The sequence below is a fragment of the Equus caballus genome, chromosome 20 (genome assembly GCF_041296265.1).
Source record: "Equus caballus isolate H_3958 breed thoroughbred chromosome 20, TB-T2T, whole genome shotgun sequence".
NCBI classification, from domain to species: Eukaryota; Metazoa; Chordata; class Mammalia; order Perissodactyla; family Equidae; genus Equus; species Equus caballus.
The window spans coordinates 38,741,430-38,764,463 of NC_091703.1; the positions used below are offsets into that span (position 1 = coordinate 38,741,430).

The window sequence follows — 23,034 nt, forward strand, 5'->3', positions numbered from 1 at the left end:
TGGACTCATTTTAAAGATGGGGAAGCTGAGAAGCAGAAAGAAAAAGCAAAGGCTCATGGAAAGAGACTTGGCAGATGAGGGGGAGTCCCTGAGTGTGGTGGAGCCCTGGCAGAGGTGTCCCTAAGCAGCATCAGAACCGATATATATCAGCTATGGCCCCTCCAACCCAGTCCTCTCTCGAGACGTTTGCAGGATAAATTAGAACAAAATGAATGTTAGAAGCATCCCTGAAGGAAAGTGAAGCCCAAAAGCAAACTGCAGCCTGAGAGGTGAGTATAGGAAGCCCAGCGAACCGGGGGACACTTTCCCCCTGCCAGTGAGGGTACGGCATACACTGCTGCTTTTGCAGTACTACTTGCCATCTCGTCATTCCTTCCTTGTCATCTTCCTGAGTCCAGCTGTGAGTCCCCGCAAAGTGGACAGGGCATACGGCAATGTGACCAGTACCCCAATTCACAGTGGCCCAATGATATAAGCCCTGCTTCTGTTCCTTGAAGGGCTGAGGGGTGGCCTGGAACCAGATTTGATGGTGGGGAGCAGGGCATAACTGTCTGTTCTGCCCAGATGTGGAGGAAGCTCATCTGTTCCTAGAAGATCAGAGGAAATGAACAGAGGAAAGGCTGGCAAAGTGAGAAGAAAGAGGAAACTAAAGTAAAAGACAATGAGCCTCCCAGAGACATAGCGGCTATGGTGGGGCAACCCACTCAAGCCTCCCTCCCCCAACACCTGGGCAATGGCCACACCCAGAGGACCAGGAAATCCACTGAACTGGAGAGAAGGTCTGAGATAACCTATTACTCTGCCCCTACAGAATCCTCTATGCCCACCTTGCCTATGATTTAGAGGGTGGGCTGGCGCCCTCCTCCCTAGGGACCCAGAGGAGCTCACACCAGTGTCCAAAGCAAGGCAGACAAAGCAGGGCACAGTGCAATCTCCCTTCACTGCACTGGGGGCTCCTCAGCTCTCTCCCTGTGCCCCCATGTGGATCAGGCACTGTCTGGCAACCTCCAATTCTTTCTCTTTTTTTGAAAACCACTCTCTTGTTTGGGGCAGAGAGGATGGCAAGTTTGCACTTGTCCTCCAGTCCTACACATAATTGGTGGCAGTAAGCAAAGCTGCTTCAAGGGGAGGGGTTTGCCAATGGAATGAAGGAGGGAGGGAGTCCTAGAGTGACAAGGGCTGAAAGGGACTTCTGAGATCATCTGACCCAAACTTTTTGTGGCCTCCACACCATTCCTATGATCTACGTGGTCCCATCCCAACCATCATCTTTCATCCCAGGCAGGAGCTCTCAAGTGCTCCTCCCCCAGGTTTCCTAAGGGCATTGTCTCCTTGCCCTACTGAGCTAACCCACTCTCTTTTTCCTAGGTGAGGACACTGAACCCAGTTGAGATATGACTTGCCCAAAAGTAATCTTCATCCCAGGATATAGCTGGGACAAGAAGCCCAAATCCCTGGCTCTATCTCCATCCTCCTACTTTTCCACCCAATCCCTAGGGAAGAAGGAGTTCAGTTCGTATCCCTGGGGGCTACGGAGGCCTCTGACAAAGTCCACCTGCCACCCCAGCTGATGTGGGCTGCCAGTGTGAAAGGCCTATGAACTGAGTTATTTTCAGAGAGTTTCTGGTCATTGTCTCTTCCTCCTGGGTTCTCTGAGGGCTCTGCGATGTTAGTCTGGGTCTCTTCCCTGCAGAAAACTGGCAATGAAGCATAAGTAACTCTCTGGAGCCTGGCATGGCCTCAGTCGGACCAAAGCCCCATACTGCCCTTTCCAGAGGTCTTTCCTCATTCCCCTAGGAGGGAAGGACAGAAGGCACACAGCTGGTAAATGCCTCAGGTTCAGGGACACTACTCCGTCGGCACACTGTGCCCCTATTTAAAAAAAATATCATTTATCTTTCCTCTGCTGCCCCTGCAGTTGGAGGGATGAAGGCTTAAGAATGGACCGGCCAGGACCACCCCTTGAAGCTGCAAGGGCAGGTTTGGAGAAGTGTGTTATGCATCTCTTTTGTGTTTACACACATAGGCACGTTTCTGTGGGTTAATTTTTGCCCCTGTGCTGAGCTCATGAGAGCGTTTTTCACGTGAGCCCAGTTCTACACGGGTAGGGTGGCTCAGTGGGCTACCTCCGAGGCCTTAATTGCAGAGGAGTCTGCCCTGGAGCCGGCAGTTCTAGCTAGGGGAAGGCTACTTTTTTGTTGGTCCTCAATTAAAGTGGGCTCAGCACTAGGAATGGAGATTGAGTCCAGAGGCTGGGGTGTGGTGGAATTAAGAGTTGGGAGGACATTACTCCGCCCGTTGTTGGAGCCGCTCTCAGTTTTTCGAGGTCCTATGTGGCTGTGTCCCGCATGTCAGGCTGTGTTGGCAGGCATGTCTGAGTGCCAGCGCGATCCCGTCCGCCCCAGCCTCCCCGACACCCTGCGCTCTCTTTGTCTCCTCGTGGAGGTGTGCGTGCAAACCTGCGTCGAACGGCCCTCATCGCGTGCGAGGGCGGGGGTGCACCCTAGCTCCCCTACTCTTTCCGCGGCGAGAGAGGACGAGCCGCAGCCCGGTGCTGTTTGGTCTGGAGCCGAGCGGGGCTTGCATTGATCCATTGATTGTGCGCGGTCTGCGCCTGACCTCCCTGCTCCCGGGGAAGCCGTCTCCATGGAGACTGGGCCCGCTCCCCCAGCGCGGGATTGTAAATTCCTGCAGGCAGCGGCCCGGCAGCCTGGGGAGGGGGCCGCCGCGCCCGGGCGCGCAGGGGGAGCGGCCGCCGCGCCGAGGCCCCATTTGAAAGAAAAAAGGGCACGAAAAAGGAGGTGCTGGAGGAGGAGGAGGGGGAGGAGGAAGAAAACGAAAAGGAGCGAAGAGAGGAGGAGAAAGAGGAGGAGGAGGAGAAAGACGAAGAAAAAGCGACGGAGCTTGAGAGACCGAGAAAGAGCGAGAGGAAGAAAGGGAGGCAGAAAGGGCGTGTTTCTGGCGCTGCGTTTCCCCTCCCCTTTCTCAGGTCCCTCGCTCGGGCTCTGCGCGCTCTCCGCTGTAGCTCTCTCCGGGCGAAGCTGAGAATTGGGTGGGATTATACGGAGCAGCCCCGCCGCCGCCGCTAGCAGAGCCCGGCTTGGAGAGGGCGGGGGTTCCCCTCCGTCAGCGGCGCCGGGCGCCCCCAGCCTAGTCGTGCTCTTCGCCTCGCTCTCCCCGGGGTCGGGCCAGGAGAAGCCGGCAGCATCTGGAGCCTCCCGCCGAGGGCGCCGCGGTCCGTGCCCAGCGCCCGCAGCCTCCGGCCGGGCCCGGGTGGGACGCCCCCTCCCCTCCTGCCTCCAGTGCCCGGGGGCCCGGCCCCCTTCCGCCCTCCCGGGACTGCGAAACCGGCCCCGGCCGCCGGTACCACCAGCCATGGGCTCGGGGCGCGTGCCCGGGCTCTGTCTGCTCGTCTTGCTGGTCCACGCCCGCGCCGCCCAGCACAGCAAAGCCGCGCAAGGTAAGGAGGGAGGGGCGCGGGGCCGCGGGGCTGCCGGGGCTGCGGGGCCCGAGGGCGGGGGCGCGATTTCCGAGGGGTTAGGGCAGGTGCTGGGAAGCGTGCTGCTGTCAGGACCGGGCACCCGCACTTCTGGCTGGGGACCGGACCTGTGGGCGCTGCGCCCCGGGCCAAGGGCTAGAGGAACTAGGGGCGGCACGGATGAGTGAGAAGTTTGGGGGGGGGGGGGGGGCGCCCTGGCCAGAAGTGACCACGCTCCTCAGGATCCTGCCCGACTTTACTGCCACCCCAGCATCTTCGAAAGACTTCTTGCCCTCCAAAAGTGTGGGAGAGAATCTTCTCTCAAACATTGCCAGAAACTTAAGTTCTGGCCTGGAGAGACTGAGAGAATGAAAACTTTTCAGGCGTGCTATGTATGTCTTCCCCTCACCCCCAACCCTCCCGCAAAGTTGGACAGAAATTTGGAAGTTGTCTTATCAGTAGAAAAATAGGATCTATGTATAAACCAACTCGGCTCTCACTGGATGGTAGGGGGCTGAAGAAGAGAAGAAAACTTCTGCAACTTTGGCTCCCAGCAAGAATGTTGCGTTTCTGCCTCTTTGGAGGGAAATCTCTTTCCTCTTGCATGGCTTTCATTTCTTATCATAATATTTATTTATTAAGGCCTCGGGTTTCCAATTCCATTTAAATCCAGGTCAGAATTGCATTAAAATAACAAAGTAAAATTCCAGGCCGGAGAACTCTGACAGATTCCTCTAGGAATTAAAGAGAGAGAGACAGGGAGGCCCTCCTGCCCCCATCCCTGACCCCAGGCCTTATTGCCTGGCCAGTCCCAAGGCTGTGCTGGCAGAAACCAGGCTGGTGGGCTACAGTGCTCTTGGGGACAGCCTCCCCTCCCCCTTGACCTCTTGCTACACCCTTCCCCCATCGTGTCCTCACCCAGGAAGAGATTTATATGGAGAAAAAGAAAACTCCTCCTGGCAAGGCTTTGCCCAGGAGGATATGATTCTGCCTATTGTCCCTTTGCTCCTGAAGCTAAGCTGGGATGTGGAGGTGGCTGGACTAGAAGGGAAAGTTGAACTTGGGAGTTGGGGAAGCCTGAGTCTCTGACAGTCAGGTCGCTGTATCCCAGAGCCTGAGCACTTGGCTGTTAAGCTGCTCTGTATACTGGATGGGCTCCCACTCTGTTAAAAGAAAGGTGCTATATCAATGCCATCTTCTTCTCCCAAAACACTGCCTCTTCAACTACCCGCTTCTTCCTCCAACCTGTCCTTTAACACAATCTAAACGCTAGAGACCCTCAGCTGTCAAATACTAGACCCCAGCCCTCCCCCTTCCAACCCCAAACTGTCTCTTCTCCAGTCCTAGTTCCAGACAGCCCACTCCCACCCCCAGCCTGGGAGCAGCCCCTCTCCCACTGTGGATTTGCTTGTGTTTTCATAAACAAAGCTAGCTTTTGTAGTGCGTGCTGACTTACTCATAACATGGAATTAGCTAGGGAGTTTAGTCTGAAGGAAGGAACAGATTTCATGCAGTAATCTAGAGACAAGATAAGGGCCTCTTTCAAGTTGGAGCCAGTGTCTGTAGTGGCCTAGTGAGACTAGGGGGAGCAAGTAGTATATTCAAGGGGGTTCCCGGGACAGATGGAGACACCTTGAAGGGACAGGTGCCATCAAGCCAAGGCTTTCAAGCCTGGGAGATCAGCCCATGGTTCAGGGACAGAAGGACTCAGAATCCCTCCAGGGTACTCCAGGGCTCCTTCTTTCATCAGCCACCCTGCTGGGTGCTGTGGGGGGGAGGGGGATGCAGCCAGAGTGGAGGCCCCTGCCCTCAAGGAACTTACAGACTAACAGTTTTGTTCACTGGCTATCTCATATTCGGGCCACACTTGCTCTGATTGGGCTGCAGTTAGCTTTGCATCTTCCTTGCTTCTGATCCCTGAGTCTTGCCAGGCATAGGATTGAAGCCTGTCAGTTCAGCTATCTTTGACCTGCTATTCAGGAAACTTATCAACCTGGTCTGCTGGAGATCACCTAACAACAAGTTTGCTGGGTTAGAGGGATGTCTCTGGACCTAAATCTGCAGGCCAATCAGGAAGGACAAGTCCTGACCAGGCAGGGCAGCCGTCCCCATAGACAGAATGCTGTGGACATCCCTTGCTCCCAAACATCTCCCTAGTTGTCACCAGTGCCAGAAAGTGCGCCTCTAATGCCACATGCTTCTAAAGGAAGCACTAGCAGGTCTTTAAAATACAAATACTCTTGGCAAGTATCTTGCACAGAGTTACTATACCTTTGGGGATATCTGAGTCTCTGTCCCTTTTCTCCAGAGATTCCCCAGGGATGAACCAAAGTGGTATGGAATGGGGAGGAGGGGAGGGACAAGGAAGGGAGCCTATAGTGTGCAGGTGAGTGTGTGCATGTGTGTGCAAGTGTGCGTGGTGGTTCACCACGGTCAACCACAGATGACATAGCTGGGTGTCTGTGTCTATTGTTACTTAGTTGTTAAGCATGAATACAGATGTTTTAGTGTCTTTGAGAAGTGCATGTGGATGAGTGGGTGGGTAAGGTTGTGTGACTGGGAGTGAGCATGAGGGTACATGGTTTTGAGTGTTTTTCAAGTGCCTGTGTATTTTAAAGTAGACAGACTGGATAACCGAGATAATTGTTAACTTAAAAGCATTAATTTGCTTTGCTCTTCTGGGGGGGGGGGGTCGGTGCAGCAGTGGTTAAAAAGACCTAATCCTTGTGTAGGGCTCAGGTTACAGCTGAATGGAAAGGTCTCCTGGCCTCCTGGGGAAAATTTGTCCCCAGGGCAAGCTCAGGGAGAGCCAGCCTGGCCGTTTAGTTTACCTGGTTGTTTTCTCTCCTCATTAGGGATAGAATTTTGATAAAGTCATGTATTTAGAGTTTCCAAGTACCACCATCCCTGGAACTGAGCGCGTTCATCTAGCGGCAAACAGTATCCCTCTGTCTCGGTGCGTCTCTCCGGGTCTCTGTCTGGGTGTATGTGTGTCTCTCTCTTTCTTTTCCCCACCCCTCTCTTCCTCTTTAATGTGGCTGTTTCCTCTCCTCCCCGCTTCCCTGGGCTCCTGTGGCCAGCTCTTACAGTGAGGGGACTGTTCCTCCTAGCCCCTCCCTCCAAAATATGAAATGAAAACCATAACCGTGTCAGCGGGTGAGGGTGGCCCCGTGGGCAGCTGGCTATTGCCCATGCCCCATCCAGGCCACACTGGGGAGAGACAGAGAGAGAGTCAGTCCCCACTCTTTGGAGCCTGATCTTCAATCAATTCCCTCTAAGCACCCCCCCCTCATTTTTCCAGAAGCGTAGAGAAGGGGGGTGGACTGCTTAGAAATTCCTCAGGAATCCCTTTGACCTCTCTTCTCTCAGTGACATGTCCCCCCAGGGGGTGGGGAAAGCCTGGGACTGGGGCAGAACTTTTCCACTTCTTACCCCTCATCTCCTTGAGTCTCTGCAGGGTGGAATGAGAGAGAGGGGACTAGAAGACACGGAGGCCAGAATTACTACAGGCAGAGAAAGAAGAAAGTTATCAGCAACCTCTAAATGAGATTGTTTTCTGAAACCTGCAGGAATCTGAGAGCATGAGAACCGGTTTGAGATGTGAGCGGCTGGGACCTGTTGTAAAAGGAGCCGGCCCTGGGTGTGAGTTTGAGAATACGAGGTGTGCATTCACTGGGGCATGTGAGCGTGCGTGTGCATGACTCAGGGTGTGTGTGTGTGTGCAGTGCTCCGGTGAGAGGAAAAAGGAAGCGGGGCAATGTGCGTTTTGTTTTCATTGGAGAAGTAAAGAAGTGGAATGGCTTGGTCCAGTGCCTTGAACTGAGGGTGGGGGAAGGGAATGGATGGCTTCAGACCCTCTTGAGAAGATGGAGGTGGAGGAGCTGGCTGCCTGAACTCACCCCAGTCCTTGCCCCAGCTCTGGTCCCCGAGAGTCAGGGTGTGGGCCTCCTTTGACGTCCTGTACCCCTAGCACATGACCACTTATAAGAAAGAGTGCCTGTCAGGGCTGGAAACTACAGAGCTGCTCTGAGGCTGGCAGTGCCCACAAGAGGCCCAGACCTGGGGACAGCTTCTTCAGGCTGAGTTATAAGACAGGAGTCTGGAAACAGAGGGACTGCTGGTCCTTGGGGGAAAAGTGATACAACCACCAACCCAAAGATGTTTGAGGGGTAGAGGAGCTAGTCGCCTGGGCTAAGAGGGGACATGGACCCTCCCCACTTCCTCACTGGCCCCTCTGTCACAAGACTGGCTGCTCTCCTCCTCCCATGCCCACATACTGCCAGCCCCAAATGGCATGGGATGGGGAGTATGGTGCCAGTGGTTTTAGGTAAATGCAAGCCTAAGGATTGAGGCCTCTGAGGAAATAACTGAAATTCTCCTCCTCACTTGTAAAATGGACTAGAGTATCAATAGGGTCCCTTTCAGCTCTCAGATTCTGCACATCTCATCGAAATCCTTCCTGCTGAAGGCAAAAGACACTATAGCAAGCCTCAGTCCTGCAGCGGGGCCTGCCCAGGCTTCTCACCTGAATCTCAGGCCCTCTCCTCCCTCGGCCCTGCTCCACTGCCCCCTGCCCAAGTCTGTGTCACTTGGCTACTCTTCCTTTCTTCCTCTACCCCAGTATCCTGGGGCCTCAAGTACCTGATAGTTCTTACTGTGTCCTTAAGTGGGGTATTTTCCTCCTGGCAACAGCCCCTGCAGAACAAGTATGTGTTTCTGTGTGTGTGAATGTGTGTGTATCCAACAATGTTGGGAAGTGGAGCTGAAACATTTGTGTTCTGGGAACTGAATACTGTCTGGGCGAGGCCCCAGGGCCCCAGTCCTTGCTCCCACACCATATATTCTCAACTCCAAGACTAGCCCTCTGTATTCTGTTTCCCTTCCGTGGGGACATCTCCTCTTTTCAGACCAAGGCACTCTTTTGTAGTTGCCATTGGATGCTGTGATTTGGCCCCACAGGCAGGATGGTGACGCCTAATTAGGGTACTGTGACCCTCATTCTTGCCCATGGTTTCCCTGTGGCTGTAACCATAGCCCTAGAGAGCTGTGAGGTTTGCATTTCAGAGCCCCAGGCCATGGGCTGTCTGCATCTGGTCACTGATGGTGACAAGCTGAGAAAAGACCTGGGCAGGAGCTGCTGGGCTGGAAGGAAGATCCAGAATAAGGAAATAGATCTAAGGAATCCCTGGGTGAGGGTGGAGTATCAGGATATGTGGGCATGGGGGGGGCGGCAGGAAAAGAGGGGCGCTTAAAGGATGGACCCTGGGGAGCAGGTTTACAGAGAGGACGTTTTTACAAGTTTCTAATTATATTTATTTGGAGTTTTCCTCTGGCGGTTTGAAGCTGTTAACAGCAGGAACCTGTATCCCTGGTGTTTGTTTTTGTTTCTAACCAGCTGCTTGGCCCAGCATAGTGAATCCAAGGGCAGGAGACACCTGCCCCATGTCGCACTGTCCACCCCTTCCTCACTGCAACTCGGTCTGTGCCCACCATGGTGCACCACCCTCCTTCCCTGCCTGCCACTTAGCCTGCCCTCCTCCCTGCTGCCTGCATGCCCAAAGCCTCAGAGCATCCACATGACTACTGTTGACTTCCTACCAGGAACATCCAAATGTCAGTTCCAGGCCCCCATGGTTATGTAGTGGATGTTTGCTTCATGCTGAACTAAGTGCTGAGTTGGGGTGGGGGGGAGGCACAACGACAACTAAGGCATGGATTCCTCCCTCAAGTGTTTATAGAAGACAGTGTGTAGTGAGAGAGCACTGGACTGGGAGTCAGAAGACCTAGGTCCTGGCTCTGCACTAGCTGATTGTTCTTCCCTGAGATACTCTCTCTGAGCTTGTTCCTCATCTATATAATGACAGGCAGGACCATTTGTGGATCAAATGAAATAAACTACATGAAAGAACTTTGCACATTTAATGGAATTATACATCATCTGACATCATCGTTGTTTACGTTGTTATTTTTTCCCATCAATTTGGAGAGAGAAGACTGAAATCATGAAACTAGAACCTGCCTCTGCTCACTGCCTGCCTCCCTGCTCCTCCCTCTCCAATGTTCTGTTCTTTCCTCCCCACCCTCACTCCCCACGGCCCTACCCATCCTCTAAAGGCCTCTGACTCAGGGTTGTTGATTTAGTCCACACTGAAAGAGAGAAAATTCTTGCCCATTTAGGGGTACATTCAAATGAGCAAGGAGCTGGATTAGGGATAAGGTAGGAGTTCAAAGAGAAACTCATCAGGGCCCCCTGATGGGTGATGAGGCTCTCAGATTCAGCCTTGCTCCCTGCAATCACCAAGCACCAACTCCTTTTCCTGGCTCTTCAGTTGAGCAGGCTAAGCTTGTATAACAGTGAAGGGTACTTTTTTAAAAAGAATAAAGTGCTCTGTCTCCTCCCCTTGGGGTCATCTGTGTGCTCTCCTGGACTCTCTCTCTCTAGGCCTCCCTCACCCCTGCCTGGCTTTGTCCAGGCTCAGGATGGGCCCAGGCTCCAGCTGAGGTCACAGAGTCTCAGTCCAGTTCCAAACTGGGAAGACAGCCTGAGAAGCTGGAGCTGGGAAGCCATGCTCCACCAGTTTCCCTAGTTGCCCTTTTGATCTAGAGGTAGAGCAGATGTGCACAAACATAGGTACACATGCACATGCTGCAGGTCAGAGTGTCATGGCCAAAGCCTGGGCTGGTTCTACTTTGGATGTTACTTAGATATGGGAGGTAACATTGAGGAAAGGATAAGGGAACTGACCAAGAGCAGCAATGGAACGCTGGTCTCAAGTGGCCACTGGCGCCCTTTCATCAGGTGTTAGTTAGCACCGAAGCTGGGGAGCATCTGTCTGACAAGGATGCTCTGAAGAGATGCCTGAGCAGCCTCAGATAACATCTAAGAACCCTGAGATGCTGTGGATCCTATAGGATTCCTGAGGAATCCTATCCTAGATTTATTGGTCCCAGTTTCTTCTGGCCTCAGCTTCACCAAATGGATGCCTTTAAGCAGGTATCTTCCCTTCTCTGAGTTTCCTGTCTCCCTACCCTTAACTTAAGACTAAACTTCCTGGGACTGCCCTCCACCCAGAACAGTTGTGGGGTCATAGGAGAGTAAAGAAGTGGGCTTTTTCTCTGTGGTAACAGAACAGAGAGGATGCCACAAATATGGACCTCATCCACTCACCCACCAACCCACCCATCTATCCACCCATCCACCCATCTGTTTAACAAATATTTACTAAATGCCTTCAGTATATTAGTCTGTCTTATTCACTGCTGAATGCCCAGCACTTAACACAGTGCTTGGCATGTTGCAAATGCTCAATATCTATTTGTTCAATAGTTGAATAAATATGCTTAACTCTATTCCAGCTGATGTATAGGTTTCAAATATTGAGAAGCCATGGCCTCAGGGAGCTTACAGCTTCAGTAGGAAGATAATACACATAAATTAAACATTAAATAATGGTACAAGGTAGCATATAAAAGGCATCACAAGATAGTGATTGGTCAGGCGATCAGAGAACCTGACTGTAAAAGCCTTAGGACTTAAGAGAAAGAGTAGATAGCAGATCAGAGAAGGCTGGAACAGTCACGGGTAGCTTCCTACTAGTGGTATCTGAACGGGTCCTCAATGATGGAGGAGATTTGAAGGCATTTATGGAGAGGAAAATAGAGGTAGGCACACAAACATCCTAGGTTAACCTGGCTGGGGCAAGAAGGATGTCACATGCTTGTGGACACATTGGGATACCAGGCAGGCTGCTTTGGACCCACCAAATTGGGCCCACCAAATTTGCCCATCCCCTGTGACAGGCAAGATAACTACTGTGGTAATGTAAAGGTGGGCTAGACTCTACCTAGGGGTGTCTGCTTATCTGCAGCCTGCAGTCCTGCTCATTTCCATTTGTTGTTATTCCTGAACTGGACCTGGGCAAAATTTTGAAGTAGAAGAAGTGTTTCCTTGGGAGTCCTCCTGCTTCCCTTTTGGGGTACACTTCCCCATCCTCAGAAGGGAATCTTAGGACTGCCTATGTTACAATAATCCCCCCTTTCTGGTCTGCTCTCTAACCCTTGTATCCCCCACCCCCATCCCACCTTTCCTCCCTACATTTAGCAGAGTTTATGGAGCACTCTGCTAGGCGCTGAAGCAAATCCAGAAGAAATGTCAGATGGCACTGGGAAAAGCTATTGCAGCTACAGACCTGTGCATTCATGCCAGGAGAGGGTGAGGCAGGAAGGTCTTGCTTCATCTGTGCTATCTCTGCAGCTGCCACTCTCCCCCAACTCAGCTTTTGATCTAGCCCAGTGCCTGGGGTGGGGCTAAGGGCACTAAAGGATGGCCTTCACAAAGGACTGTGGAGGGCAGCTTTTTGGTTCCCAACTGGCCTCTCACCCACCTCACCCTCCTCCTTGGGCAGTTCCCAGCATGAGTAGAGTAGGCAGTGGATCAGGTACCTTCAGGGATGTGTCTCCCCACAATTCCCTTACCATCACATGCTCCCCTGGTGCTGCATTTCCCCAAACCAGGCCTGAAATGGGACTTTGATAAGGGGGAGCAGGGAGGAGAGAGGGGTTCAGAAAGGATACTGAGGAAGAAGCTGGAGAAAAGGAATAAAAACAGTGAAACTTTATTGAGCAGTTACTATATGGCTGCATTACAGTGCTAAGTACTTGATAAGTATTCACTCATTTGAATGCTCTTGGCAGCCCCATGAGGAGGTGCTATTATTATTATTCCCATTTACAGAGGAGGGAGCAGATAAATTCAGAGACTGGCTCAGGACCACACAGAAACAGGTGGAGCTGGCATTTGAAGTGACACAGTATCAGTCCAGAACTCCCTTTCTCAAACACTCAGTCACATTGCTGCCCCTGGTCTCTTCCCAGCTTGGGCAAATAGTCCATTCACATTACCTGAGTTGGGAAGGGAAGACAGACAGCAGCCCAGCCTCACCCTGGAGATCTGGATGCAGCTGGTCTAGGAGAGTGCCTGGACACTCACAGTTTTCAAAAGGTCCCCAAGGAATCCCAGTGTGCAACCAGGTCTAAACCAGTCCATGCCCAACAGCATCCACTCATTTGTGAGGTCAGCAATAGACACCTGCACCCTGAGAGAATGAGCTAAGATGAGACTGTGCCCATGGGTGTAGAAGGGATCCCTGCACGAACAAATTGTGGGTGGGCAGATGTGGAGGGAGAGAGCTCTGAAAGAATGAATGGCAAAGGGAGGAGATGCTGAATATAATTTGGGGCCCTGTTTCAGAGCTCTGTTTTAGGTCTGTTTCGCTTCAAAAGATTCCATCCAAATAGCTGAAGGGTCCCTTCCTCAGTGAGTGACCAGCCAAGTGAGGAAACCTGAACATGCCATATGAGATGGCTTTAGAGCATTAGCAAAGCAACTCAGAAAGAGCTGCAGTTGAGCTGAGGCAAACTGAGGCCCTAGACCCAGGAATCACCAGGAATAGGGCTTACCAGGAAGAGCTTTTGGGAAGACAATTTTGAGCCAGATTGGGGAAGCTGGGCATAGTGTGGCTAGAAGAGAAACGAGAGGATTGCATCTCAAATGTGAAGAATGAGACGTGTGTGAATGTCTGAAAAGGGGTAGTAGAACGGTTAGGTGTTGTAGAGGGAATAGGGAGGAGATAAAGTTTTCCAGAGCAGAGACCCTTTGCTGAAGAGGGATAAGCCTAGTGAGCGAGGAAGAGGGGTAAGATGGTGGGAAAAGCCCAGATGATGGAAGGGTCTAAAGGCCCTGCCAGGAAGTCTTAGTTTGCTGCAGTCAGCATCAGGGTCCACTCTAGTACTGGTAAGCATTGAATTGGAGGCAAAGGAAAGAACTGGGAGCCCAGATAGCCTGATGCAGATGCTAGTGAAGCACCAGCCAATTCAGAGACGGGCATGTATACCCCTGAGATGGCTCGAGAGAAGGAGCTTCCAGGTGAGTTTCCAAGTGGCCCTGCTGGCTTCTGGGGAAGGGATGGAGAGGGACAGAAGGAGGAGAGCTCAAAGCAGGATGAACAGGATGATTATTAGTCACTGGGATTGTCCAGTGACTCATGCTGCCTCTAAAACTCACAAAGGTTACCACAGAGGAGGGGGTGATCATCCAGTCCCTCCTCCTCCAGGGACCAGACAAGAACATATAAAACTAAGCCTTAGGCCATTCAGAGATTGGAACTAGTTAAGAAATATTTTTCCCCACCATGGAGGGCATGTGTAAATATGGGGACAAGAAGGAGGGCTTGGACCTCTGAGTGCCTTGCCTTTCTTCATGCCTTTAACCACACTTGAAATTTTCTCTTTCCTCTTCTGATAATGCTTATCCAACCTCCAAAATTCAACCGTGATCTCACTCCTCAGGAAGTTTTTTTGGTCCACCCAGGTCCAGGGGTAACCCTTATTGAGAACTCCTAAGGCAGTACCATCTCACAGAACTTCTTATGAGGTAGGAAATATTCCAGATCTGTGCTGTCCACTGTGGTAGCCATTAGCCACGTATGGCTATTGAGCACTTGGCCTGTGGTTAGTGCAACTGAGAAACTGAATTTTAAATTAATTTAAATTTAAATAGCCACATGTGGCTAGTGGCTACCATCTTAGCACATTCCTAGAGCATCTGCTGTCTGAATCAGTGATTTAATACTTATCTGACACTTCCATCTACTGGGATGGAAACTACGGGTAAACTACTATTTACCAGACATTTTATTAGGTACTTTACACAAATTATCTCATCAACTGTTCACAGCCTTTCATGAGGAGGTTTTATCATCCCCATTTTAAAGAGGAAGAGATAGGAGAATTGGAAAAGTTCTTATGAACTGGTCTTCCATGCCCCCTCTTCTCCACTCTTTCGCTTTGGGATAACTTCCAAGAGTGGGCCAGCAGGCAGACAGCATGACTGCAGAGCCTGAGTGAGGTGGAGAGAAGTGTGAATTACAGCAGTTAGAATCACTGGGTGTAGTGGGCTGCTGCAGACGAATTGAAGAGAGTTGGAGAGTAGAGTGCAGAGCTGAAGAGAAGCCTGAGAGATTTGAGGCAGGGTGTTTGGGGGCACTCTTCCAAATTTCAGTTCTCTTCTTAGCCCCAGGAAGCTTCAGTCCTGACCTTGAAGTACTTCTTGAAATATGAAAGCAGAGGACAGTTAACTGTTTCCAGCGAGCACTCATAGGTGTCTATAAATTGAAGCGATTACTGGTCCAGTCATTCACTTATTCAGTAAAAAATGTATCAAGCACCTTAGGATTTGGATTCAACAGGTCAGTGATAAGGCCTAAGAATCTGCATTTTAACAAAAGCCAGGCAATTCTGCTGTCCACAGATCACACTTGGAAGTTAGTCTTGATTTCAAATCCCATTTATTTTACTTGCAGGTTGCTACTTACACATTATCTTGAGTTTCCCAGTTCACAGCCAGAAGTAGTCTCTTCCTCCTCTGATCTTCCCTTGAACACAGATTCTGAAGCCTGGCTGCAATTAGACTCACCTGGCGAGCTTTAGAAGTGTACTGATGGCCAGACCCCAGAGGGGACCAGAACCTCTAGGGGTGGCGCTTGAGCATCTCCTAGGGGAGCTGACTGATGTGCAGCCAGAGTTGGGGACCCCCTCACCTTATCTCTAATGCCTTCCTGGCACTCAACCCCATCCTGCTTCACGTTACTTAGTTGTCTCTTCTTTTGGCTGGGCTGAGTCACCTCTGAGCCTCCACAGCCTTCAGCATAGCACCTTTCACAAACACACTTTATAAAGCATTTTCAACTGAATGAAACATTTTTCCTTATTTCAGTTCAGATTTCTGGGCATCATAACATTGCCCCAAAAGTTGGACTCTTGCCCAAGATGATAAATGACTCTTTCCTATGTCCTTTCTGAACCATCCTTTTTGCTAGACCTTGGGAGACCTCTTCTTTTAGCATAGCTCTGTGATTAGCACCTGGTGTCAGAGCAAGGGCCAGGAGAGAGAGCACCTGGAGTGAGATGAAAGCGCTCAGGGAGGCAGGATGGGTGGGCTTGCCTGAGACAGCTGGAGAGCCACAAGGGCTGCACTTACCAGGCTTCAGGTTGCTAGTGCCAGCCCTGCCAGCTCCTGGTCCCTCCGCTGTTGACAGCATAGGGGCCAAGGGAAATCTTCCAGCATGGAACTTCTTTCCTCTAAAGATTCTTGGCGCCATGGTGGGCAAGTGAGAGCAGGCCTGGTCTCAAGCAGAATTGTGAGGGAGATGAGGATTCCTCAGATACCCTGTCTCCCTTCCTTCCTCCTTTAATTACCAATGGCTGCTGGACCCTGCCACTTTCCCAGAGGCCACTGTTGCCCTGCCTTTTTTCTTCCCCCACCCCCTAAGCCTGCTCCTAAGAAAGGAAAACATTCACACTAGAATGAATATTTCTAATCAAGTTAAGTGTGCTATCCAGTCCAAGGGTGTTTTGTTTTTAAATCAAAGAGGAGTGTTTCAAATGATGGAATTTTAGCTGTCATTGTGGATTAAGTATTTTTGAAGGGAAGGGGGGTTCTTTCTGAATTCCTGAAATTACAGAGTCAGCCCACTGTGAAGTCAGAGGGTTGTGGGAGAGCACCTGCTTCTGGAGGGATCACTGTCTCTATTTTAGAGGAGAGGGAGGCACCGACAGAGGGTCTCATGTGCCTCCTCTGTCCCTGCCAGATGTGGACGAATGTGTGGAGGGGACGGACAGCTGCCACATCGATGCTATCTGCCAGAACACCCCACGGTCATACAAGTGCATCTGCAAGTCTGGCTACACAGGGGATGGTAAACACTGCAAAGGTGAGGCTGCAAGGGCATCTGAAGAAGGGGGACCTGCTGGAGAGGGGAAACCAGTGCCACTGCCCTCAGCTGGCCATAGTACACTGGCATGGGGATGAGGGTTGGAGGAGAAGCTGTTTCTTCCCAGAGAGGGTGCCATTTTCTAATTAGCACAAAGGCACTATATAGGCTCACTGAGGCCCTGGTGGGAGTAGTTCACAGCCATACAGCTTGGCTGGGTGGGGGATTAGAATCATGGGACTAAAGCCTGAGGTTCCCTGATGTTGGAACTTCCATCCTGAGACCCTTATACCATGCCCACAAAGGATGAGAACAGACAGTTTACCCCAGGGGAAATTCATATCATAAACAAACACATCTTACGCTTATAATTAAAGCAACGCAAATTAAAGCAGTCTTGAGATGTTATTTTAAATTTATGACCTTCAGTTTTGGTAAGACTTTAGTGGACAAGGTACACTTGTTAATTCCTGGTGACATTATAAATTGAAAAGTGGTTTTGTCATACCTAGCAGGGATCTTAAAAGGTATTTCTATCCTTTGACCCAAGAATTTTTACTCTCAGGGACTTATTCAAAGGAAATTCAAAGAAACAAAATAATATATGGGAGAAGATGTTCTTTGATGCATTATTTATGCTGGTAAAATAAATGGAATAAATCTGGGGCCGGCCCCACGGCCGAGTGGTTAAGTTCGCGTGCTCTGCTTCGGCAGCCCGGGGTTTCACTGGTTTGGATCCTGGGCACGGACATGGCACCGCTCGTCAGGCCACGGTGAGGCAGCGTCCCACATGCCACAACTAGAAGGACCTCCAACTAGGATATACAACTATGTACTGGGGGGATTTGGGGAGAAGAAGAAGGGGAAAAAAAAAGAAGACGACTGGCAACAGTTGTTAGCTCAGGTGCCAGTCTTAGGGAAAAAAATCTAACCATAGAGAAAAAGGATTAATAAATTATGATATAGCAACAGAATGGAATATTCTGCAACCATGTACAGTGGTAATTAGAAAGACTGGGTAGAAACGTGAAAATGTTTATGACAAGTTTAATTGAGAATTACAAAATACAAAATGATTTGTATGCTATGAAAGTAACTGTAAATACACACACACACGCACGCACATGCAGGTTATGTTTTTTACAAAAACCACCACAAGGAGGAGCACGGGGGTGGACAGTGGGGGGCACGCAGGTGGGTCCAGCTGTCTCAGCTCCTCTTTGCCCACAGATGTGGATGAGTGTGAACGAGAGGATAATGCAGGTTGTGTGCACGACTGTGTCAACATCCCTGGCAATTACCGATGCACCTGCTATGATGGATTCCACCTGGCACATGACGGACACAACTGTCTGGGTAAGCAAGGGAGAGGGATGTGGGTAGGGGTGTCTTGTGGGGAACATTTCCCATTTCCCAGGCAAGGAGAGGAAAGTGATCAAAAAGCTGCATTCCCACAAAATAGAGAACAAGGTCAGCCTCCCCTTTGAGACTGGGCGCTGAAATGAAATAATCCTGCTGCTGGATGAAAAACGTCAGAGGAGATGCTGCTAGAAAGTGCTCCCAGGGCAAGCGCCAGGAGATGACAATAGCAGGTTTAGCTGCAGAGGGTGGAGTGTGGTGGGAAGGTGATTTAGCTTCAGACAGATCTTGGGTCTCTCTGCTGCTTACTAGCTGTGGGGCCTTCAACTTGGCAAATCAACTAGTCTATGGGAACCTCAGCTTCCTCATCTCTAAAATGGGGATAGTAATATCCCACTCAGAGGGGTGCTGAGTGAATCACTATAAGAGAACATGTGTAGAGAGCCCTGTACTATCCTAAGCACACAGTGGGTGCTCAATAAAGGAGAGGAATGTTGTCGATGCTGCTGCTGGTGCTTCCCTGTGCCCTGGGGAGCCTGTAATCCTTAAAGGCTGGTTTTCTCCCAGCTCCTCCTTCAATCTCCAGGCTCACCCTCCTCACTTCTGAGGCTGCGACCTGATCTCCTTTGCCCCAGGAGCTGGATCAGAGATAGGAGAATCTCTAGGGAACTAAACTCAACTTTGGTCTGTATCATTTTGGAAAATTACTGGGACCATGTCAGATTCTTCCTCAAGTAGAAAAACTGAAGCCTATAGCAGAAAAAAGGTTTGAGATGTGAACCCAGGGGTTTTTCCCCAAATTCTTTCTCTCTGGTGCCAAAACAAAAATAAGAGATTAGAAGAATAGAAGACCAGTAAAGAAAGAAAAGCAAGAGAAATGATGCCCAGAAAAGCAGGCTAGGTTGCTTCCCCACCCCCCACCTAAACAAACAGATGAATTATCTGAGGTCCCATTGACCTAGGAGAGCCTCCTTACTAGAGATACCTCCAAACCCAGTGACATTCCATCCTTGGACCAGGCTTATAGGTTTCTGCTCCCAACTCAGGCCTCTAAACCCTGATCCTGCTGGGCCCTTCCCCTACCCCTGGCCACTTCTCCTACCACTGTAGCTGCCAAGGAAAGACCTCACTACTCATCTGTCCAGTCACCTGTGAGGGTCCTTTTTGAGGACTCCTTGGGAAGAAGAGGTTGTGAAACTTGGACCAGGACTGCAAACATCAGTTTCTGAGTTCTTTTGGTTCTTTGACTTTTCTAGGCCTCCAATTTTCACCAAGTCTAGTTTTCCTATAAGTATTTTGGGGAAAACTAACCAGAGGGATAAGAGAATGAGTAGGTATGGAAGGGGGAGCAAAGGTCTATCTAACCCTAACCCTAGAGTTGGGGTTCAAAGTCTTAACCCTACATTTGGCTTTTAAGGGAACCTTGAGTAAGTCATCTATGCCCTGGGCCTCAGTTTCCCCACCGAGAATTAGAGGAAAGAATTTGGCTAGAATAGCAAAGTCACAAGGTTGGAACAGAAGGGAGCAAACAGAAGGATGGAATGTAGGATGGGGTAAGAACAGGAAGACAGGGATGGGGAGAAGTCAGGGGTCTAGTGAGAGATAGGGCAGAGACAGGAACAAGGCAAAGGAAAGTCTAACTCCTTGGCTTTCCCAAAGGTGTATCTCTTAGGCAGGGGCCTGCTGGATCCGGCCCCTCTGCCCTTGGCCAGAAGGAGAAAGGTCAGGGTTTCAGGGCTCAGCAGAGAGGATGAGAAGAGAGGAGCAGATGAGGCCCTCAGAAGTCTAGGTTCCAGCTGCTCCATTTGGGGACCAATCTCCATGATATGTCCTGGGCCAAGGAAAACTGAGAAGGGCTGTGGACTTGGGAAGGCAGGAGGTAGCATAGAGATGGAGTCAAGGCATTGAAGTGGGAACCCCAGGATGAGCTTGGCTCTGGGACCTGGGGGTGGTGATTTGAGGTGGTGATTAGGGTGTGGCCTGGCAGCTCTCCCCTCACCCTTCCCCGCCAAGCTACCAGACTTTGTTTTGTTAAACCAAAATAGGAGAAAGGCTAGGGAATATGGCAGCAAGCCCAGGCATGGGGGGGAGGAGAGGAAGGACGGAGCTGTGGCCTGTCCATCGAAATGGTCCCTGCCCTGCAAGGAGTTGAAGCTTGCTGCCTTTCCCCACCCTGCCCCTCTGACCTCAGCACCATGGCCATAGCTCTCCTTGCACACTGAGTCTTTTCCCAGGTTCTCTGATACCCTGGCTGCTCATCACAACCAGCTGCCCCCAGTTCCTATCCCCAACCAATCTCCATTCTCATATTCATCTCCGTTCCTCTTGCTCTGGCTCTTTTCCTGGTCTCCTCTACCCTCAGGCCCAATTTCAACAGGTTAGGAAAAGGGGGACAACTCTTCACCTAAGTGAGCCATGTTCAAATGTCCTCTCCCCACCTGCTTAGCTCCGCAGCTCTGCCCTCTTAAGGTGGCCTCTTCATGAGCAGTGGAACATTAGCTGATTAGCGGGTGAGAAGTGCCTGGCCTAAGGCTGGGTGTTAGATTGGGGGTGGGGTCGGGTGTGCTGGATTCTGAAGACTGCCCTCAGCCCTTGGTGCTGAAGTCTCAGAGTACATGCTAGACCTGACCTGTACCCCATGGCCTCACCAACCACCTATCCTGCACAGATGTGGACGAGTGTGCTGAGGGCAACGGCGGCTGTCAGCAGAGCTGTGTCAACATGATGGGCAGCTATGAGTGCCACTGCCGGGAAGGCTTCTTCCTCAGCGACAATCAGCACACCTGCATCCAGCGGCCGGAAGGTCAGCCCATGACCGAGGAGGGCCCAGCCCTGCACTCCCAGGCTTCTCTCTCAGTCTTCTTGGGAGCTTTCCTTCAGTAGTCCCTAGGTCTCACCCTCTGTTCTCAACTCTGCTAGCTCCTTCTTCTCTTGTCCCTCAACCCAATCACATCCTAAGGCTCTATGCACAGACACTCTGTGTTAGGGCAAAATCTGGGAGAATTCATTTGGGGTTGGGGTCAGTGTGGGACTGAGGCTACTGTGGGGCATCCTCTGTGTCCAGACCCAAGGTGGATGTCATTCCTAATTGTAGATGGCTGAGCTCTAAGCTGCTGTTATCTGAGAGGGCCTCACTGATGCCTTATTCTTTAGATTGGATTGGGAGGGTCAGGCAGGAATAGTGGGGTATGTGTTATCTGTTTCTGTGACTCTGCTCCCTTCCCCCCCAGACTCTGCTCCCTTTCCCCCTGAGGGCAGGGACTATATCATTCATCTTTGTATCCCCAGAACCTAATATTCTTCCCTGCTTTTAGTGGGAGTTTAATAAATATTTTTTGAGTAAAATCATATAGTAATCATCTGTACCAATTACTCCCCACTCACACTGTAAATATTATTTATCTTCTTCCCAGTTTGACTATAAGCTCCTTGAGGAAAGAGATCATATCTTATATTTTTCTGGGTCCTTCCTAAATCCACCCAATACCTAGTACAATACCTAGGCACTTTTGTGTGTGTGTGTGGCGGGGGGGGTGGTGGTGAGGAAGATTGGCCCTGAGCTAACATCTGCACCAATCTTCTCTATTTTGTATGTGGGATGCCACCACAGCATGGCTTGGTGAATGGTGTGTAGGTCCACACCCGGGATCCAAACCAGTAAACTCTGGGCCACTGAAGCAGAGCATGTGAACTTAACTACTACACCACTGGGCCAGTACCCCTAGACACTATTTTTTTATTGTTTGAAGGAGAGGGTGATCATGTAAGTTTTCCTGGGGCTGGGTATCAATACCTATACATCATTCAGAATGGCTCTGAGCTCTGCTCCTTAGCACCCAGCTCTGTGGGCAGGATGGGGGCCTGTGAGTGGAAGAGTCAGTCTCCTCTCTGTTGCAGCCAGTGGAATTCTCCCATTTCCCTTGGCCCAAACTATCCCTTCTAGTTCTTCTTCCTCTAGGTGTACAGGACTACAAAGTGTTCATTGCCCACCTCTTCCCTTTTAGAAGGAATGAATTGCATGAACAAGAATCATGGCTGTGCTCACATTTGCCGGGAGACACCAAAAGGGGGTATCGCCTGTGAATGCCGCCCTGGCTTCGAGCTCACCAAGAACCAACGGGACTGTAAATGTGAGATCATTGGGATGGCAGTGGGGGAGAAGGGGAGGGGTGTGGGGGGCTCAGCAGCAAGAGGTGGGAGGAAAAGGTAGCATGGGAGAGGCAACTAGATAAGAGGGCCAGTATCCGTGTTATGGAGAACTACGGTACCCAGGGAGAAGCAAGCTGACAGGCCTCCTGCCCTCTCTACACAGTGACGTGCAACTATGGTAACGGTGGCTGCCAGCACACATGCGATGACACAGAACAGGGTCCCCGATGTGGCTGCCATGTCAAGTTTGTGCTCCATACCGACGGGAAAACATGCATCGGTGGGTGAGGCCAGTGGAGAACTCAGTCCACCTGTGGTGGGGGTGGGGCTAGGGGACCCTGGGAACCAGGGGACGGGGGTAGCACATGGGGCCCAGGTACTGGGTGCAGAGTGACTGGTGAGTGAGTTGAAGACCCAGACAATGCCAGATCTAGTGAGGGACAACTCTGAAAGATTGAAAGGCTCACCTGACCCTCTTCTCCTCCCAGACCCATTGGTTCCACTGCCCCACCCCCAGGAGCCTTACCATCCTCTTTATCCAGGATAAAGTGTTGTCAAACTGGGAATAATTAGCAGGGTGCTTGTTGACTAAGGCTGTGGTTGAGAAGGAGGAGGAGAGCTGGGGCAATGCAGCGGATTAAGCCAGACCAGAGGCCCTGCTGGACTAGTGTGGCAAGATGGGAGCTATCAAAGTCCACTGTGGAACTGAGGGTGGGACAGAGTGCTCTTTCCTGGAACAACTAGCCCTGAACTGACAAATGGGGTTTCCTGACTCCAGGTATCTTTTTCTTCTTTATCCTTTCTCTCCTCCCTCTCCTCTTGTAAATCCCCTTTCCACTCCCCTCATCCTAATCCCTATTTCCTTCTCTTTCCTCCACATTCCAGCGGTATTCCCTCTCTGCTCTGCCTGTCCCCTCATGTCCTCACCAACTCCAGCCTTCCATCCTTCTTGCCCTGGTTTGGGGCCTTCTTAACACCTGGACCCCTTTTCCTGAATTCCTAGGCCTTACCTCATATATCGTCAGGTACCATAGGTGAATATAATTCCTTAAGTTTAATTCCTAATTCCCTAAATCTTTAGGTCTTTCCTGAAGGCCAATTACTACGTGCTCACAGAGGGCTGAGAAAGATGATGGGATAAGGTGTCCCCTTGGAGAAGTGGGAACTGAAAGGGAAGAGTTTGGGCAGGGGGAAAGGCTGTGTCTTGAGCCAAGCAGGGAGCGAGCTTGTTCTGTGGGCATGAATATTTATGGATGGCCGTTCGTCTCATGGGCTACA

The 23,034-nt window shown here is 50.9% G+C and overlaps 2 protein-coding genes across 9 annotated transcripts in view; one reads left to right on the forward strand and one right to left on the reverse strand.

The window, feature by feature from the left end:
* TCP11 (t-complex 11) overlaps nucleotides 1-23,034 on the reverse strand; it is a 132,842-nt gene that overhangs the window by 87,066 nt on the left and 22,742 nt on the right. The gene's annotated exons all lie outside the window — the stretch shown is intronic.
* The window catches only part of SCUBE3 (signal peptide, CUB domain and EGF like domain containing 3), a 37,946-nt gene continuing 17,596 nt past the window's right edge, over nucleotides 2,685-23,034 (forward strand). For 2 of the 3 annotated variants that reach the window (XM_005603832.4, XM_023624788.2), the window contains exons 1-6: nucleotides 2,685-3,460; nucleotides 16,126-16,248; nucleotides 17,479-17,604; nucleotides 20,276-20,410; nucleotides 21,612-21,737; nucleotides 21,920-22,036. In XM_005603832.4, coding sequence (XP_005603889.1) covers nucleotides 3,376-3,460; nucleotides 16,126-16,248; nucleotides 17,479-17,604; nucleotides 20,276-20,410; nucleotides 21,612-21,737; nucleotides 21,920-22,036 — 712 coding nt within the window. In that variant the 5' untranslated portion in view covers nucleotides 2,685-3,375. The remainder of the gene's footprint in view (nucleotides 3,461-16,125; nucleotides 16,249-17,478; nucleotides 17,605-20,275; nucleotides 20,411-21,611; nucleotides 21,738-21,919; nucleotides 22,037-23,034) is intronic. The other variant, XM_003363700.5, reaches the window with a different exon arrangement.